Raw genomic sequence first — 21241 nt, 5'->3', positions numbered from 1 at the left:
TTTTTTAAGTCATAATTCAATAAAAGCAAGTATTTGTTGTTTTAGGTGTGTGGATCTAATCAATGGCTTGGCACATGCTAAGCACACACTCTACCACCTGGTGACTATTTACCCCTTACTGTGAGAGGCAACAAAGCTGTGATTGGCTCAAGAAGTAGGTCACTAATGAACAACAGGCCGTCCACCACAGCAGAAAGCACGAAAATCAAAACACCACTCCACACACTACAGGAGCGGGGTGTTGGGAAGGAAACTCAGCTAATGGCTGAGGTCATGGGGCCAGTGAGCAATGGCCAGAAAAGACAAGGACACTGAATAAGGGTTAGAAGGGGGGTTTCTAAATGTTGGATGACCGCCTCGTCCCACCCTTTCTGGTTCTTGCAACCACCGAAGCCACTTCACATCCAGACAGTGGACTGGGATCTGAAATGCGAGGGGCCCTCCTGTCTTTTACTGCTTAAACAGACAGGAGACTTTTAACTCTGCACAGTGAACCTTCCACACCTATAGGTTCTGAGTTCATAGAATCAACCAACCCTGGAAAATATATGAACATATACAGCTTTTTCCTGTGTTATTCCCTAAGCAATGTAGAATGAGTAGTTTTATAGCATCCATAGTATAACTGGTACAATAAGTAATATACAGGTAATTTACAGGAGCTACGTGCAAATGCTTCACTGTTTTAGCATATGAGCTGGTGATGAGAGCAGCCAGGCCTCTCCCAGATATCAAGGGCCAATCGTATACTAAGGATCTTCAGAGTAAGTTGACCAGCGTGTTCTGTCTTCTCTTTGTGTGTATGGTGTTTAGCCTGCATGAGTATCGGAGCACCTCACACATGCTGCTCCCACAGGACTTCGCATCAGACTCTTTGTAACCATAGTTACGGCTGGCTGTGAGCATCCATGCGGATGCAGAGAACCAAACACGGGTTCTCTGAAAGAACAGCCAGTGCCTTTAACCTGTGAGCCATCTCTCTGCCCCTGCTGTGTTGTGTTTAATAGTGCCACTCCATGTCCTAAGTCGACAATGTTTGGGGTTATTACCTTTTCACCACTTGTTACCACCTTTTACCACTTCTGCTGCCATATTTCTATTTTCCTGGATTTCCTACGGTAAAATTCCAGTTATAACAAATGATTGCCGCCAAACAAAAACTTACTAATATTTCCCTCCAAATCTGTTTGCATTCTTAAATAATCTTTACTTCTGGTAACAATTCTTATCTGAAATGCGTTTGCATTTCTGAACTTCTCAGATAGCAAGAAAATGTAGCAGACATATCATATAATATGACAATTCTCAATATGCACCCGATGTAACTAGTCACATTAATAGTTCTGGGTATGCCTACATATGTGTTGAACGTGAATAGAATAGAGAGTAGGTTTGGTCTTACGTCAGCTCTAGTTTTACAAGTAAAAGTGTTGAAACTTTGGTTTTCAGCATTTGCAGGGGTTTATGGTTAAGGGAACAGGGCCGTATGGTGCGTGAGCCTGAGATGGACACTGGTCATAGTGATATGCCATAGGAGAAATAAGAACGGTACAGGAGACACAATGGCACTCTGTGTAAACCAAGGGAACCCAAACACAGAAGGAGAAAACAACAACAAAACAAGCAAATCAACAGCTGTTAAAAATACCCCTTAATAATTGCAATTAAGGTATTCACCATGACCACATTTGGTATAACACGTCGCCAAGAGAAATTCAGTTCCTAACCATTCACTACAACCTGAAGTTATTTCTAACAGGAAAGACAATGACAGTAGTAGAAAATACCATGTCCACCACGGCAAGATTTTAAATTGGGTCAGGCAGAGATAGCCATCACTCGCACTCCTTATGGAAAGTCAGAAGCTGTCTAACCAACACAGCCTTCCCCACCGTACCTCAACATCTCACAGTGGGAGCTCACTAGACACATGCTTCTTCAATCTCTCTTGCCCCATCAAAAAAAATTGTATCAAGAGTTGAAGGATTCTTCTGTAGATCAATAAATAGTTCACCAAATAACTGATCGGTTGCCAGTGGTGAAGAAACGTTCACACAAAGCATCTTGGGCTTTGATACATAATATGGCAGGTTGTGGGGGAAAGCCATGTGCTTAATACACCTAATAAATTCTATAAGGATCTATAAAATACAGGAATGGGTGTTCTCTGGCAGATTAATTCGTTCAGGGGGCTGACGCGAAATGGATAGCTCCGTATCTTAAACTATCATGACAGACTTGTGCTGAGTTCTAGCACACGCGAAATCTCAACTTTCAAGTCTGAATGGCAGCAAATTGTAACCTCAAGTTCATTAACTCAACGGAGAGCAACTCTGAAAACGGGAGTAGAACGCGATTGTCTCCTACCTCCGCTCGACCCTCATAGTAGGTTAACACGGATTTTGTAAGTACAAAAAGTCTCTCTTTGTAGTTTAAGGGTGATGTCTTCTTTTTCTGCTGGGACCTTTTAATAAGAATCTCTTCTAGGATAGTGTTAAAATTCATCTCGGTCTTCTGTTGCTCTTTCTCCTGCCATTGAAGATCCCGGGATTCTATGGTAAGAAAATAAACAGCGAGGATATGGTGTTAATTTCCTAATGCTATTGCATTTCCTAATTCCTAGCATCCTAGTTCCTAATGCATGTTGTTCAAGGCAAAGAGCTCTTCTCCTCTTACTTCAGTCTCCATCCTGCCCTGCCCTTTCCTAGGAAAATCTAATCAAGATTGATGATGGTGATGATGACGACGACAACAACGATGAAGAAGATGATGACAATGATGATAATGGTGATGATGCATGCAAGCCCCCATCTCTCCCAGTATCCCTCAGCTCTCTAGTATTCTGCTATTTGACTTCAGAGAACAAATACTTCAGATGGCAAAGTGCATTCCATTGCCTGTGTTGTGGATTTAGACCTCAAGATCTTGGTATGCAAAAAGCATAATTGATTTAAACGATGAGTGAGCATGGTAGTGGATACAACTCACTCATCTGTACCTCAGTGAAGATGTCCCCTTGATCCCGTATCATCGTGGTACCACAGGGAAGCTGCTACTACAGGGAAGTCCCCTGATAAATACACCATCATGATCCATATATATGCTATCCGGACCACAAGAGGTCAGAGCTAACCCTCCTCAGGGAAACCTGCCTAGATACAAAGACCCTCAGTCCTACACCTGGAACCTTTTAAAATGTAAACAAGAGCTGGCAAGATGGCTTAACGGGTAGAGGCGCTTGCCACCAAATCTGATGACCCGAGTTCAATCATCAGAACACCCTATAATGGAAAGAGGGAAAATGGTTCCTGGAATGTGTCTTTCTGACCACTAAGGTATACGAAAGGAAACAGGGGATGAAAGAGAAGGGGGTGGGAGAGGAAGAAGTGGGGAGAGGGAGAGGGAGAGGAAGAGGGAGAGGGAGGGAGGGAGGGATGGAGAAAAGTCAAATTCAAACATATTTAATTCTCAACCATTTGAAAACCCAAAGGTGCTCAGAAGAGGCCTGCAGACTCTCCCCTGAGGCAAGCTGAATTAAAGGAACCTTTCTTTCCCTTACCTGCTCCATGTCCTTTCAGGAAGCAATTACATATCAAACCACAGAAGTAAAAGGAGTCCCTTGAAGCACATTTAGTGCAATTTGATAATGTAATCTATGACTGGACACTGAGCTACTGAGGAACTCCACCATGCTTCCTTCCAACCTGGTAACCTTAGTGTTCTTCTCTTTCTCAATGACTACTCAGGGCTCCTCTGATTTTTATGAGGGTCTCTTTAACAGCATAGCCTCTAAATATCCACCCTTTGATTTAGAAGGTGTGCCGGGGTATACACGGTTAATGTGAGGTTTAAATGAGATGTAGATAATAAACTTAGTGTGAACGTGGCATCTATTATGGTTTCATTGAATTCCACTGTCACTTCCCTAGCTCACAACATCCTGAGTTCACAGCTAGACAATGGCAGCACCTTCTCAACTGCTCTCCCATGACCCACACTCTTCCCCACTTAACTCTAACTACCACATACCCCTTCTGCCCGTTGACTCGGTCTTCAAAGTTCCATCACTTCATTCTTCAGACATCCTCAGTGTCATGTGACACCTGCAGGATAAAGCCCAAACTTAGTCTGACCACAGAGATGTTCACAATCCAGTTGTATTCGGACAGTCAATATCCACTCCAATGCTTCCCGAGTCAGTCCAAACATTGCTCAAAATAGCCTCCAAAGGTGCAGGGCCACCCCTCGTCACGGAGTTCATCCTCTGGTCTCCACCCCTTTCCACAATCCTCTCTCCCCTATGAAAACTCCATCAATGCAGAACTCCCCTCCTTGGCACAACCCTTTCTCCTGTCTCTAGTTAATGACCTGTGCCCATAATCTCTCTCATTCATCACCAAGTTCATCGAGTTCTTCTATTTCTAACAATGTACACAGCATAACTTCTCAACTAGCTGTTAATCTACCAAAAAGTACATCAGAATCACCCAAATAATGCTTTAAAATAAAAGTAGTTATCTAGGCTCTGCTTCCATTTTTCCTTAATATTTTCTAGGTTTGCAGCAGCAGGGCCTGAACATCCTAATTCTACACAGAGGGACTGTGTGCCACTCTCTTAAAGACGAGCCTGAAGCCTTGTGCCTCTTCCTACCACCCAGTCTCTTGATGAACTTGGCAACCTGGACCATTAATCCACGTGGATCATAAATGAGCAATCAAAGAAAACTTATTCTTTTTGCAACTAAGTTGGTCTTCTTGCTATATTACAGTTTTGGCCTGTGCATTTTGGTCTGTAGTAGTAAACCATAATACTCAGGAGGCTGAGGTAAAAGGATCATAAAACTCAAACTAAACTTAGGCTATATAATAAGATCCTAGATAGATAGATAGATAGATAGATAGATAGATAGATAGATAGATAGATGATAGATGGTAGATGGTAGATAGATGATAGATATATGGATAGATAATAGATATAGATAGATAGATAGATAGATAGATAGATAGATAGATAGATAGATGATAGATGGTAGATAGATGGTAGATAGATGGATAGATAATAGATAGATATAGATAGATAGATAGATAGATAGATAAATAGATAGATGATAGATAGATGGTAGATAGATGATAGATATATGGGTAGATAATAGATAGATATAGATAGATAGATAGATGATAGATTACTATCTACTTGTTTTCTTGAGAAACTGTTGGTATGCAAATTCTACTTCTTTAGAAATCTATCAAAAGTCATTTTCAGAAAGGAAAGAAAATGGCTACTTAGAAAAGATTACAAGGGAAAAAGGAAGCTAGGCTCTAGACACGTGTGTATAGAGCATGTAGTTCTCATCCAGGGAGCAGCTCCAATGTTGCCACACAATACACAGACTTTGGACGACACTGGCTACAGCATGTCCTAACTGCAGTTCTAGAAGCAAAAGTCCAGATACGAGAGATAAGAAAAATGTCTGTTTAATGACTTCAGGGTGAGGAGGAATCAGCCAATCTGATTTACTGAGAGACTAATAATCTTATACAGAGTTGAGCTATGTGAGCTGGAAGGGATCTTACCCATCATCTCCTTTGCCCCACAAATTAAAAGGCTAAGGTTAGGTTAAACATCATCAAAGTATCTTTCCCAAAGTAATGTAGATCAAGACCAGAAAAAAATCCCTCCTGGTTCCAAAGGAAGAACTCTTCCCATATAAATACACTGCCTTGTTATAATTCATTGATCAGTGGAAAATTCTGGCCAACAAAAGCCATTGTCCCTCAAAGGGTAGAACGGAAGTACACTTCTCATGGAAAAAGTTCAGCTAAAGATGAAGGGCTGGATACGCACCCACTTCCTTCCTGGAAGTCCATCAAAAATAGATATTTTATTTACTCGTTGTTATTAAGAAATTAACTCTCTGAGGGACTGAAGAGAGGACTCAGCAGTTAAGAGCGTGCACTATTCTTGAAGATGACCCAGGTTTGGTTCCCAGCATCTATATCGTGGTTCCATGGAATCCATGAGCACCTATACACACATGCACATACCCAACACACACACACACACACACACACACACACACACACACACACACACACAATATTTAAAATAATAAAATGTTTGTAAATAAATATACATTTTAAAAAGTACAAAACAGAAAAAAGGTTTAAAAGACAAAGGTTGAAAAACCAGAAGACAAATACACCCAAGGTCTAACAGAGGCAGGAAGTGGACACTTGGAAAACAACCATTTTATACCATAAAACTTCTAGCTAGGATAAGAATAAAGTCACCAAATCTAGGAGCCCTAGGAGTGGTAGCAAAGAAGAACTTGGAGCTAAAGTGTGAGTGTGTGTGTGTGTGTGTGTGTGTGTGTGTGTGTGTGTGTGTGTGTGCGCGCGCGCACAGGTAGAGGCCATAGATGAACATCTTTCTCATTTGATTTCCACCTTAGTTTTAAGTTAGTATCTTGCACTGAACCTGGAGCTCCATGACTCACAAGGCTGACTAGTGAACAAGCTTCAGGGATCTACCTGTTTCTGTCTCCCCAGCACTGGATCGCATCTGTATCCTGCTGTGTTTTTTATATGGATGTTGTAAATGGGACTCAGGCCCTCGAAGTTGCATGGCAAGGACTTTACTAACTGAGCTACCTTCCAAACTCTTTAAAGGAAGGAACTAGTGTTTCAGGGGAAGGGAGTGAAACAGAGTATGGTGAGAATTTTTATTTCTTTGAAAAACACACAAATATTATAAGAATGTTTTTGTTTTAATCCCAGGAGTGGGATGGGGGGCTGCTTCAGATTGCCACAGCGGCTGACTGTGACTCACTTCATGCCGGGATGTGACTTTGCCAGCTGCAGACAAATTCTGCCATTGTATGATATTTGGAATTCTGGGGACTTTTCAGAGAGTGTATAAATGGGGCCAGGGCCCCAAGAGCAGGTTATTGGTATTGGTTGGTTGCTGTCGGTCATGGTTGATTGGTTGTTGTTGGTCACAGTTTATTAAGTAGTTGTTCGCAAAGAAGAAAGAAGAAATTAGAAATCCTGAGGGTGGAAATCAAACTTGTCCCAAGGATCCCGATGCCCCTAATTGGCAGGAAGTAGTGTAGCGATAGCCTCGCTCCCTTTCCTTCCTATCCTTTTGTTCTCTCCTATCAATGCAAGGGGGTTGGAAGTGTGGACGAAGGATGGAGAACAGAGGAAGAAAGAAGACCCACAAAGCAGTAAAAGATCAACAGAGCCTCACTGAGTAGCTCTGGCTGGCCTAAAACTCTCTGTGTAAATCATTCAGGCCTCAAACGTGAAAGGCATGCACCACCACGCCCAACTGCAGGGTAATTTTTTGCAGGTCTATTTGAAAAACAAAACATAGTCCCTCTTCTGTGTCAAGGGAGCTATTCACAATGCTAGGAAAAACTAAGGTTTTGTTTGTTTGTTGTGGTTGTTGTTGTTTCATGAAACCTAAGACAGGATCTATTCAGGGAAGAATGAAGAATGTGGTACCCAGGGCAGGGGTACCGCAGTGCAAAGGGAGCTAATGTGAAATGGTCTAAGCACTTGTAAGTTCTCTTATACCATGTGATCCACATCACTGGGCACAAAAAGACATCAGAAAGGCCCAACCTAGACACAAAACAAAAGAAGGCTTAGGATTACCAAAGAATTCTAGAAAGATCTTAGTATCAAACGTATATGACACAAGGCTGTGACGCAGGCAAAAGAAACAATAAAGTACCCAAAGGAGGTGGGGTGTGGACACTGGAAATCAAGACAGTAGAAATCAAAAACTCAGGAGAGTTAAAATGCAAGCTGAGGAAATCTCCCAAAAATTACGATAGAAAGTCAAACAAACAATGAATTGGGAAGAAAACACAATAGCATTAGAGGTCCCACCCAGAGCCCAGAGTGTGACAAAACAATGGGAAGAAAAAGCAAAAAGTTAGGCATGTTTTTGCCAAAATAAAGGTTATATCCAGATTAAAAATATAACCAAGTCAAGGCACATCTTATAAAATTTCAAAATTATGGCAAGAGACAGAAGGTTCAAAACACTTAAAAGTTAATAATAATAAAAAAGATCAAAATTCAGAATGGCAATCACCACAATACTGGCAGCTCAGAAGCAGAGGGTTTCCCCCTAGAAGAAACTGAGAACTGAGAAAAAGCAGGGAGAGCCACCAGAAAGCAATAGACTGTTAACTTACAAATTCTATATTCAGCAGAATGTCAATATGGGTATAGGATCATAAATACAGCATTGACATGTGATCTACGAACATCTGAATGATTTTAGTAGCATAACATTCCCTGAAAAGAGTGAACCTGAGACAACCATTCCACCTCCCCATCCAAACAGGGAGCTAGCCTGAGATGACCACCAGTCTGGCACCAGGCAAGCCCAGATGGACTTTCAGGATGGGGAACAAGCCAGAGACTAGAAGAACCTGAATGCCAGGCAGGAGTGAGCCGAAGACAGATGACCCTCACAAGGGGCTACTTGTGCCAAACAGCAAGCTAGCCTGAGAAACAGCCACTAGTCTGGCACCTCACAGGCCTGGGGAATGGGGAACAGACCATGCCTGTGATGACCCTTGCCTGGCATCTTTTTTTTTTCTTTTTTTTCCGGAACTGGGGACCAAACCCAGGGCCTTGCACTTGCTAGGCAAGCGCTCTACCACTGAGCTAAATCCCCAACCCCCTTGCCTGGCATCTTAATGCATGTTAATGCATGCATTAACACTCCTGAGACCACTCCTGAGATGACCCCCAGACACTCAGAGACCCCAGGCACCACCTAAGAGGAACAAGTGAATGGTGAAGAAATGGAAGAGAAAGAAAAAGGAAGATGTGCTCACGATGAAGAGAGGCAGAACCAGAGAAGTGAGGGTAGTAGGCAAGAACCTGACGTGAGTAACTGGTGATGCCACCTGGGACCATGGTGGGGTCCTGGTCTGTGCTGCCACCAGGGGGCCACGTCTGGATTTTTGGCCCTATAGCAGCAGGGAGGGGTCTGTTAACTACCAAAGGCCAGGCGGACATCCCTGTGTGCACTGCCACCTGGGGATGAGTTGATGTCTGAAGGTTGTGCAGAACTAGTCCCACCCCTCTCCTGGGCATCATGGGAGAGGTGGCCTTGGGGGCCATGAGAGCAAGAGGGCAGAGCCCACACCTCGTCAGCTTTAGTATTCAGGAGAGCAGGCCACACATTGCAGAAGTTGTGGGTAAGCTTACCCCAAGGTACAAGTGTGGGAGAGCTGAACCTACCACTCACCTCCCATGAGGCAAAGATACCCTCCTAGCCCCTCAATCCTCACCACCAGTGGAAGGCAGGAAACCTAGCCCTGGGATCATAAGAGCAGGAGAGTGGGTCCTGCTCCTTACCTGGGCAGCATAACAGAGCTGACCCTGGGGCTAGAGTGCGGGGGGTGGAGGGGGAAAGATAGGCAAGCCAGCTCACTGAGGAACAGTTGGCTTCACTATTTGTCTGCTGAGCAGTGACATGGACAAAGAGAAATGCCTGCCTCCTCTACCCCTTACTACCCATGGCAGGCAGGAGAACTGGCTCTGCCCTTCACCTATTGTAGCACTCAGGAGAACAGGCCCTGCACCTCACCTGGGCAGCACAGGAGAGCTGGCCCTGGCTGTAGGAGTTGCAGGTGAGCCGGCCCAGAGAGTGTGCGAGCAGGAGAGCCAGCAGACTGACCTCTCAGGATAAGATCCTTTGAACTGGATCCATGACAGGATTTCCATGACACAAGGCAATAACAGGATACCCAAGAGGAGTCCCAGAGAAGTCCCAGTATCGTGGAGTAGCAGAAGCCAGGAGCCTAGTCCCAGACCAACAAGTCATTGCAATGAACACTGGCAAGCAAAAGTGTAGACAAAACGGTGCACTGTGGGACACACTGTGACACACTACGGCTTCCACAATGAGATTTTTTTTCTCTGTTGGGGGGGTTGGTGTTTGCAAGGGTGAAGAGCGGGTACAGGAGAAGAGATGAGTGGGATTGGGGTGCATGATGTGAAACTCACAAAGAACCAATAAAAAGTTTTTGAAAAAACAAAAACAAAAAAGGGAAAAAGACCTCCCAAGTTCCCATCATGGTGAAGGGAAATTCCAAGAAAAGGGACAGACAGCAGCAAGCAGAGAGGTCAACCTGTCCAGAAGAGCGCGTCAGAAGGTTCCTCGGGAGAATTCTTGTAGAATGTAAAAGTGAATGTACGAGGGAAGCTTATAATAAGTTAGCTAAACATCATAGATATAGAAATGAAATTAATTCCAGGGCAAATAAAAACAATCATTCAGAAAAGCCATACAAAAGCACCCACAGTACATCCTGAGCTTGGCTAACTAACCGGACTCCATAGCATCACAGTAATATAAATAAATACTAATCTTGTTACTATTATAAATGTTTGTGGAGGGCAGGAAGTGTTTTTCTGTGTGGGTGGGAGGGTAGGTTGTGCAAGGGAGCCGCATTCTCTTCAGTAGTGACAGGCACAAGAGGGAGTAAAGTAGAACCTAAATTTGAAATATTGAGTAATGTAAGCGTGCTACTTAAGAGATTATCAAGAGATAAAATTACACCGGGATTACATAGATAAACTTGGCTTTTCTGTGAAACTGATAAACAGGGCAAAGTCTACTCTGTAAAATGGAATGAGAACTCCCTCGGGCATTGGCAGAACAGTGACCTTAGGACCGTGAGACACGGGGGCCAGTCAATAGATTTTAAACTATGACACTGAGATCTCACTTGTTCTGATTAAATGTTTACATAAGATGTAAAGCCAAGAGGACACTTTCTCAGACTGAGATCTGGTTTCATGGAGAACTAGCCAGCTTAGGGGTCTTAACGCTTGCACTCAGTCTGTGTTCACTATGTGGAGCTATAGCACAAGTGACTCCATTTTGATTTTCTTAGTTTGGTCTGTTGGAGCCTAAAAACAGAAGCCTAGAGACGCAACAGCTTCCCATGATTTTGTTTAAAAATCAGTCCTAAAAAGTCTGACAATAAAAGCGATCATCTCTAACAGAAAACACTAGAAGACAGTGGAGTAACAAATGAGCGTTCTCCCTTCTTCCCTAAACTAGTAAAGCCAAGGGCAGATCATCTACCTCACTGCTGATGTAACGAACTTACAAAAACACCAAAGTACAACTGTGATATCCCTATCTATCAAACGCTATGGAATCTAGATCAACACAAAGAAGGAACTGAAGACAGGTTTCTCTAGAAATACGCATCCATGTTCTGAAAGACTGCCCCGGTGCCTTTCAAAGGTACCTGTGAAATCCTGAAAGGTGGGCAGTCTGCAGAAGAATGGCCCTTTACACAGGAAATACATTAACATTACAGACCGTCATGACTAACTTACCTGCTTTGTGATGTAAGTTCCCCCTATGGCGCCTAATCTAGTCTTGAACTCCCAGGCCTCAAGAGAGCCTCCCAACTCAGCCTCCTGTGGGCAGGCAGTACGGGCACACAGCACCACCCCTGGCATAGTTGACTCAGTCCCAGCTACTAAGCCCTCAGAAGCACTGTGTCATCCCATCCCCTCAGTGGTTTTTCTGAAGCACGGACCTGCACACTAGTCACAAACTGAGAACAAGAGCCAAGCCTTTATCCCTGTGGCAGCTACGGCATCCATTCCACTCACTGCAGGGTGAGGGCAGGCTCTGGCTTTTATCACAGCCTCAGGAGAACACTAAAAACTACTTTAATCTTCCTCCCCAATGCCTTACCTCCCAACATCACCACACTGCAGACCATCCCTAAGCACAGGATGAGCAGACTAGCATTCCCTTCCCCAACCCTGTACACTGCCCACAGAGGCCATGAGTGGGACAGTTGCTCTTACTTCCCCTGCAGTGTTGGGGGCAGTTCTCACCCAGACTCAGATAACTAGAACACACATTCTTCTCACCCTGCCTCATATAACCAGAACACACGTTCTCACCTGGCCACTCCCCGACCTCACCATTTTTGTTTTGTTCTCCTTGAACCCCTGCCAACCTCCTTCCTTCCCCAGCTACCCCCTCTTCACTGGTTCACCCGAGTTCAGTGTATGAGCCAATCTGTTCACAGGAGTGGTTTCTGACATGAATATACTCTGACATTTATTGTATATCTAGGATGACAATGAACCACTCATGAGGCATGCAGGTAGTTACAAAAACGAACAAGCCATGATCTGTGCAATGAGAAAAACAGACAAGAGGATACTAGGATCTGTGAAGGACTATAAAAGTGACCTGTCAGTACATGCAGAGCGGGAGAAAGAGGAACACTCCTCCATTGTTGGTGGGATTGCAGACTGGTAAAACCATTCTGGAAATCAGTCTGGAGGTTCCTCAGAAAATTGGACATTAAACTACCTGAGGACCCAGCTATACCTCTCTTGGGCATATACCCAAAAGATGCCCCAACATATAACAAAGACACATGCTCCACTATGTTCATAGCAGCCTTATTTATAATAGCCAGAAGCTGGAAAGAACCCAGATGCCCTTCAACAGAGGACTGGATACAGAAAATGTGGTACATCTACACAATGGAATATTACTCAGCTATCAAAAACAACGACTTTATGAAATTCGTAGGCAAATGGTCGGAACTGGAAAATATCATCCTGAGTGAGGTAACCCAATCACAGAAAAACACACATGGTATGCACTCATTGATAAGTGGCTATTAGCCCAAATGCTTGAATTACCCTAGATGCCTAGAACAAATGAAACTCAAGACGGATGATCAAAATGTGAATGCTTCACTCCTTCTTTAAAAGGGGGAACAAGAATACCCTTGGCAGGGAATAGAGAGGCAAAGATTAAAACAGACACAGAAGGAACACCTATTCAGAGCCTGCCCCACATGTGGCCCATACATATACAGCCACTCAATTAGACAAGATGGATGAAGCAAAGAAGTGCAGGCCGACCGGAGCTAGATGTAGATCTCTCCTGAGAGACACAGCCAGAATACAGCAAATACAGAGGCGAATGCCAGCAGCAAACCACTGAACTGAGAACAGGACTCCCATTGAAGGAATCAGAGAAAGAACTGGAAGAGCTTGAAGGGGCTCGAGACCCCTTATGAACAACAATGCCAAGCAACTAGAGCTTCCAGGGACCAAGCCACTACCTAAAGACTATACATGAACTGACCCTGGACTCTAACCTCATAGGTAGCAATGAATATCCTAGTAAGATCACCAGTGGAAGGGGAAGCCCTTGGTCCTGCTAAGACTGAACCCCCAGTGAACGTGATTGTTGAGGGGAGGGTGGCAATGGGGGGAGGGTGGGGAGGGGAACACCCATAAAGAAGGGGAGGGGGAGGGGTTAGGGGGATGTTTGCCTGGAAACTGGGAAAGGGAATAACATTCGAAATGTAAATAAGAAATACTCGTTAATTAAAAATAAAATAAAATAAATGTAAATAAGAAATACCTAATTTAATAAAGATGGGAAAATAAAAAAAAAGTGACCTGTGTAAAATACCTTAGAATTATTACCAACTCAAAAGTGTTCTCCAGGCTGTGCTCACCAAAGAGTACATTGCCCCCTTTCAGAGTCTAACAAATCACTTCAGTGAGGAAATGTCATACGAGCAGAATGAGACAGAAGGTTGGCGACACATCAACAGGTGCATAAAGTAGATGTCAATGTTCAGATTTTGATGGACACATCCTGACATAGAAGTTCCTTCTAAAGATTGCCCAATTTCAGTCAGAATCATACAGAGAAAAGGCATGTTTTTACTATTTCATTTTCAAAATGTTTGATAGTGAATTTATTTTTTTAATTTTAATATTGGATATTTAAACTCTGGGATGTGTTTTCATTTTCTTTTTAGTATGATTATTATATGAATGAAGATAAACAGAAAACAAGAACCTTAGCTAAACAATAGTGATTCTTTTAATTGTGATAATTTAAATGTGACGACTTCACCTACTTTCCCAGAGGCCACTCTGGCACCAGAGACACCAGGTAAGACTCAGCCCCATGCTCTATTCCTGCCAACTCCCCTTAAAGTATACCTAACAGCCATAAACATAACCATGCCCCCTGGACTCCATTTTCCAGTCCACAACCCCACCTGCATTCCCCAAGGCCTCAATGGCACCAGCCACAGCAGGCCACGCTGACCCTGGGAAACTTAACGCCAATGTTGTCTCCCAAAACCCCATGTAGGTCATGCAGGCCACAAAAACCCCACAGCAGACACCCCACTGAACCTGAAGGCCAGAAAACCCAGACCACTCAGGTCAGAAGACAGAGAAGAAAGTGAAACCAAGAAAAAAAACCATCCAAAAAACCACCCATCTAACAAAGATAAACTTAGAAATCAGCCCAAACCTATAATAATCCTCAAATCAAGATGATTAGAAGTCAGCATAAGAACACAATCAACAACAGTCAAAGCAATATGGCGGCTCAACTCTCCTACTACCACACGTCCTGGATAGTCCAATACAGCTGACGCACAAGACAATGACTTCCAATCTTATGAAGAAAGTAGGAGTCTTTAGAGAGGAAGCGAATAAATCCCTTAAAGGAATACAAGAAAATACAATCAAACAGGTGAAGAAAATGAATACAACTGTCCAAGACCTGAAAATTGAAATGGAAGCAAACATAATACAGAAGCGAACGGGAACTACAGGTCTAAGTGTCACCAGTGCAATTCAAGAGACGGAAGAGAGAATCTGAGGCGTAGAAGGTGCAACAGAATAAACTGATACATCGGTCAAAGAAAATGTTAAATCTAAAAAGTTCCTGGAAAAACATCCAGGAAACCTGGAATGCTATGAATAGACCAAACCTAAGAATAATAAGAATAGAGGAAGATTACCAGCTCAAAGGTCTAGAAAATATTTTCAACATCATACAAGAAAAACTCCCTAACCTTTAGAAAAAGATGCCTATAAATATACAAGAAGCTTACAGAATACCAAATAGATTGGACCAGAAAAGAAAATCTTCCTGCTGTATGATAATCAAAACACGAAATGTACAGAATAAAGAATATTAGAAGTTGCGAGGAGGAAAGGCCAAGTAACATATAAAGGCAGATCTATCAGAATTATACCTGACTTCTCGACAGAGAATTTAAAAGCCAGGAGATCTTGGACAGACGTCTTACAAACTATAAGAGACCACAAACGTCAGCCCAAACTACTATACCCAAAACTTCCCATCACCATAGATGGAGAAAACAAGATATTCCATGACAACGTCAAGTTTAAACAATATCTATCCCTCAATCCAGCCCCACAGAAGACACTAGAAGGAGAAATTAACTACACCCAAGAAAACACAATTAATTACAAGTATTCTTCACTTTCTAGAGGCAGCCCAAGCATATGGCTGAAATTAAACTGACTAGAAGAGGTTAGGTTTTTTCCACTTGGATTTAATTCTATGATCCAAAATGCATTCCCATGGAGAAAAAAAATTTCAACACACATGAGACCAATGCTGAGAAAGAAGGAAGGACATTCTAGATAGTAGAGAACTGAGGAGGATCCACAGCACCTCTGGATGGTGCAGACATCTGAGCAGTTCTCATGTTTTCTATCACTTTCCATTTACCACCACCCCAGAACCTTTACTGTCATCCCCAAATCAAAGTTGTGTCACTCATAACATCTGAGGCACACTCATCCTCAAGCTGGGCACTTTTCCTTCTGTATTACCTAAACTAAATCTCTATATTACATTCTGCCAATGTAGTCTGAAATGGATTTGCCAGAGTCCATAAAATAAATCAATGTCTAACTTTGTCCAGTGCACTGTGAAATTCTTACGGGCAAGCTGCTTCCTGTCCCAGTAGATGGGAACTAACACAGAGACCCACAATTAGGAATGTTCAGTGTCAGACCTTGGAACACTCAGTTCTACATAGGATGTCTTCATCCATCCCTCCTCTCAGGGCTCAGGGAGCTCTGCTGAAGCGGAGACAGAGAGTATAGGAGCCAGAGGTGGCAGGTGACTCCAAGGAAAGAGTGGCCTCCAGACACAACAGGAGTAACATGGATTCATAGAGTGTGGCAGCATGCACAACTTCAGATGAGGTCCCAGAACTGAGGGGGAAAGTGGACAGGAACTCCCATCCCCAACCAAGAAGCTATCTCCAACAGACATCTGCTTGCAAAGGAACATGTAGTTTTCTCAGGTAGGATTTCACTGTGTATAGAAACCATACTTAAATGTAGGCCCCATTCCAGCAGCAGATGATCAGCACAAAATGAACTCAGTGGTATTTTTATAGACTTTGTCTCACAATGCTTGCTTTCTCTGAGCATTTTGGGCTTTACTGATGTGTTGTGTTGTTTTGTAAGTTACTGGTCTTTTTGCTTGTATATTATGGTTTCCAATTTTTTTTTGTTTTCATGATGTGTGTGTGTGTGTGTCTCTCTGTGTGTGTGTGTGTGTGTTTGTGTGTGTGTGTTTCTTGTGTTTTTTTTTCTATAGTTTTATTGTTTTTAATTCTGTTTGGGGTTTTGTTTGCCTGTCTCTAAAGAGAGAAAGACAGGGTATGGAATTGGGTGGGTGGGGAGTGTGGAGGATCTAAGAGAAATTGGGTGAGGGAAGCTGACCGATAAATATCGGGTGAAAAAAATGCAATAAAAAAATGGATGTAGGGCTGGAGAAATGGCTCAAAGGTTAAGGGCACTCACTGCTCTTCCAGAGGTCCTGAGTTCAAATCCCAGAAACCACATGGTGGCTCACAACCACCTGTAATGGGATCTGATGCCTTCTTATGGTGTATCTGAAGACAGCAACAGTGTACTCATATAATAAATAAATAAATAAATAAATAAATAAATAAATAAATAAATCTTTTTTAAAAATGGATGTGTATATGTCATATATGTAACTTCTCATTTGATCCCACAATTTCTCAAAAATGTATTTTCAAGTCTGACTAATTGGTCTTATATAAATTAAACAAAAGAATATACAGTTAGCATTATCTAGCAGCCAGAAACTTGCCTGGAATAAAAGAGCCATTTAGTAGGTAATTACTGTAAGGCCTCCACTGTATTACTTTAGAATCAAAACCTCAGAGGTAATCAAAGACTCTGTAGTCTTCCCATTTTCAGCGTCTCCTGCTGTCACTGGACAGATGTAAAGGAAAACACATCTTTTATGAAGTTAAATACCACAAGACCCTCACCATCTTTGCATTGCAAACACCCATCTGCATTTTTAGTTGGTGTCCAGGAATCGTCCTGGTGCCAGCCAGCAGGACCTGCCCTTCTCTGCTGCTCCAGGGAACCAGTTCTGTCCTGTACAGATCCTTTCCTGACAGAGCTGGAGATCCAGAGCTTGTTCACCGGACAGGCCCACACCAGTGCCAACATCTGTCATGAGTGGCAAGACTCTCATCTCTGAAATGGGAGCATTCTGTGCTCACTGTTCTTCTGCGAGGCCCTTTAACATGCATATATATGGTGGCCTGGTGGGGAGAGAAGACTCCTCTGTACTGGATAAGCAAGAAAACGGAGGCCAAAGCTCAAATTCTGAGGGTTCTGTGACATTCTTTGTAAGATTTACAAGGTGAAGCTGGTGACCTCCAACACTGCCTTTAGCTCTGTAATTCAATTATTCTAGTTCAATATGCTAGAAATCTACTGGCTCACCAAAGAGCTATTGGTTTAAACAGAAAAATTATTGTCTTGGAGTCAAGCATATGCCTTTTCGTATATTAAAGGACCAAAAAGGGTTTTTTTCCAAGTTAGGGTCTCTCTGTTGGTCAGCCTGATTATGAACTTGTAAGATTTAGCAATCCTCCTGCCTCAGCTTCCAAGGTGGCTGAGACTATGGGCATGTACCACTATGACCTGGTTTCTAAAGGAAGCACCTTTTAATGTGTCTTCTGATGAAGCAATAGTCCTCTGAGCATTATCCTGAAGATGTTTTTCCTGGTCCCAGCCTGCATTACCTCACTCTGCCAGTCACTCAGAGTGAACTGTTTAAGAGGCAAGGGTTATTGGAAGGAACTGGAATGGCTGAGCTGAGGAACATGACTCAGACCTTATCGTCATAGAAGTTCAGGTAGTTACCTAACTCCTGAGGTGCTATTATGCTGTTCATGAGACTGAAGATGGTGGCACCAACCTCTAAGGACTGTCATAGGAACAAACAAGGTAATGCGCAACTTCTTAGACCTAAGGAAATGGTCAGGGAAATGTTGGCTACGTTGGCTCTTGCTGTATCTTTATTCCAAACTGGCTCACATGTCCACACTCAACAACTGAACATCTAGTCAGTGCTAGATACATTCTCAGGCTCTTGAAAACGAAATAAAATAGATAGTGCCATTAGATTAAACCACTCAGCCTAGTGGAAAGAACAGACACAGCAAAGCTAGTGATGGAGCTAGTTATTTACCATGTGCTGGACCGCAGATGGCTTCTGCTGAGGCAGACGATCAATTAGGGAATGCCAGGGAGCTAGGAGTGCCGGTATACACTTGTATTCCTAGCACTGCAGAAAAGGAGCCGGGAGGACTGCTAAGAGTTCAAGGCCAGCCTGGGCCACACAGTGAGTTTCAGACCACTCTGGGTTATATGGCACAAAAAAACAAAAACAAAACAAAACAAAAAACAAAACAAACAAACAAACAAAACGGTGGTACCTAGGTTGAGCTAAAAAACCTAGTAGGTTGCACCCATGGAATAAAATGGAACAGGGCCTACGTCAGACCAAGGGCTGAGCACTGAGAAATGCACAGTGGTTGAAGAAACACAAGCAGTAAAAACAGCATGCACTAATTTAAATACATCCCATTTTAATGCTCCTCCATCTCTTCCATTCTCCCTCAAGTCTAGATAGTCCTGAGGGAGAGAAAACTATTTCCACTGTTTAAAACAAAATCCAAATGAGTCCTTTGTAACATTGGTTTACTTGTTCCTAGATGTTTCCGTAAACACTTCACTGAAGCCACACTCGACAGCAGGCACCATGACAGACACAAATGCACAAGGTTAGGCCGCCTCTTCACTGGGCTTATACCCCTGTGGCCTTTGGTGTGATGCTTTGATGGCCTCCCTTGCAGCTTGCTACTGTGTTCCTACTACATGTGACAGTGAGGCATGGCACCTGAAAACCAGATTGTGAGGCCCAGCTATGTGCAGACCAAAAGTCACCACATCCAGTTTCTCTACTGAGGGACATTAACATTGACAAACATCACCTCTCTCCCTGTCTTCATCAACACCATGACTAACTACTTAACTGCTTTTGCATTTATTTTGCCATGTATCAATTCTACAGACAGACAGACTGCTGTGGGATTAGTACACACTGATGGGCTACCCTGGGATTATACAGACTGCTGAGTTGCCCTGGGATTGATTGTACAGACTGATAGGCTACCCTGGGATTGATTATACAGACTGATAGCTTACCTGAGACATTTTTGTGGTGGTTTTCTCACATTTGTGCTCATTCTTAGCTTATCCCCCTCCCACTATTAGACTTCCTATTCCCAGTTTGCCTACTTTCATGTCTTTTTTTTTAAACCTAGATTGTATATAGACAGAAGGAGATAGTATACTATCCATCATATTTTTTTTTGAGAATCAAAGGTTAATATTATGGGTATTTCCCAAAATAATCATTAAGAAAGGGTAAAATTTTACACACACACACAGAGGCGCACAGCTTCAAAGGTATACCATATTCAGAGTTCAATTTTATTAAGTGCGCAATGAACGTAAACACTTAGACACGTGGTTGCTATCATTCTTACTCTTGTATCTTAATCTCTGGAGCACTATTATAAATTACTGAGATGTTCAGGGAGATGGCAATGTGAATGAATACAAGCAAAGAGCCTCTAACCAACATTATACTATCAATACCGCCATGAATTCTCAACAAGAACTGAAGATACAGAAATAAACCTATCTATGGCCAGCTAAGTTTTGACTTGTGTGAATGGAGAAAGAATGATTGTTCTAACAAATCATACAGAAACAGTTGGTTGTTGTTTATTTGTTCATTTACTTTTGAGATGGAGTTTCTCAGTGTACCCCTGGCTGCCTTGGAAGTCTCTCTGTAGACCAGGCTGGCCTCCGACTCCTCAGTGCTGGGGTTAAAGGCATACACTATCACTGTACAGCTAACAAGGGTTTCTTAAATGTGAGCATTAGTAACAGAAGAAAATATAAATTGGGTTTTATATAACTTAAAAGCTTTTGTGTTTATTATTAAAAAATGTTAAGAAAGGGGGCTGGAGAAATAGCTCTGTGGTTAAGAGTATTTGTTGCTCTTGCAGAGGACCCAGGGTCACTCCCAAGCACACACATGGTAGCCTATAGCTATCCACAACTCCAGTTTCAGGGGATCTGATATCCTCTTCTGACCTTGTTAGATACCTGCCATGTACATGGTGCATACATACACATGCAAACAAAACTCCCATACACATAAATACATCTTAGTGTGTTTTATAATTAAAAACAGGAGAAAGCATTTGCAAATGAAATATCTGATAAGTACAGAAAACAGATATTATAACTTCCAGTTGAACATTCAAAAGACAATCTTCTCTGGGCTTGTGGTCACAGGCCTGCCTGTAATCCAGATATGTGGAAGGCTGAGGCAGGAGAATTACAACTAGAGGCCAGCCTACACAACTCAGTGAGACCCTGACTATCTCAGTTCATCTGTCTGTCTCTGACTCATCGTTCTGTCTCTGTCTTTCACACACACACCACACTCACCTCACACACCACATACATACATCACACACTCATATACACCACACACACACACACACACACCATATACACACATACCACCTACATGCACATACCACACATACAGAACACACACACACACCATATACACACATACCACCTACATGCACATACCACACATACAGAACACACACACACACAAACACACACACACACCATATACACACATACCACCTACATGCACATACCACACATACAGAACACACACACACACACACACAAACACACACACACACACACACACACACACACACACACACCCCACAATGCTGAGAATAAGTGATAGCTGCTTGCTCGGGCCTTAGTGAGACATCTATATCACCCCCACCCACCCCATCCCCGTGCTCAGGAACAGGAGAGAAAGAAAGACTTAGGAGTTAGGAGGAGGAGGACCACTGTGAAGTGCAGTCTTCCAGACATGGCACAGCCACTGTTCACGTCACTAAGGTGTGGTTACGGA

At 42.9% G+C, this 21241-nt stretch overlaps 1 protein-coding gene across 8 annotated transcripts in view; it reads right to left on the bottom strand.

Moving 5' to 3' along the window:
- The window catches only part of Tec (tec protein tyrosine kinase), a 109007-nt gene that overhangs the window by 62575 nt on the left and 25191 nt on the right, over positions 1-21241 (bottom strand). For 3 of the 8 annotated variants that reach the window (XM_063273685.1, NM_053432.1, XM_063273684.1), the window contains 2 exon segments: positions 4030-4103; positions 2368-2552 (listed from right to left, as the gene is read on the bottom strand). In XM_063273685.1, coding sequence (XP_063129755.1) covers positions 2368-2505 — 138 coding nt within the window. In that variant the 5' untranslated portion in view covers positions 2506-2552; positions 4030-4103. 8 annotated transcript variants of the gene reach the window in all.

The sequence above is a fragment of the Rattus norvegicus genome, chromosome 14 (genome assembly GCF_036323735.1).
Source record: "Rattus norvegicus strain BN/NHsdMcwi chromosome 14, GRCr8, whole genome shotgun sequence".
Lineage (NCBI taxonomy): Eukaryota > Metazoa > Chordata > Mammalia > Rodentia > Muridae > Rattus > Rattus norvegicus.
The sequence above is the reverse complement of the archived record's forward strand: the minus strand, read 5'-3'. Positions and strand labels throughout refer to the sequence as shown.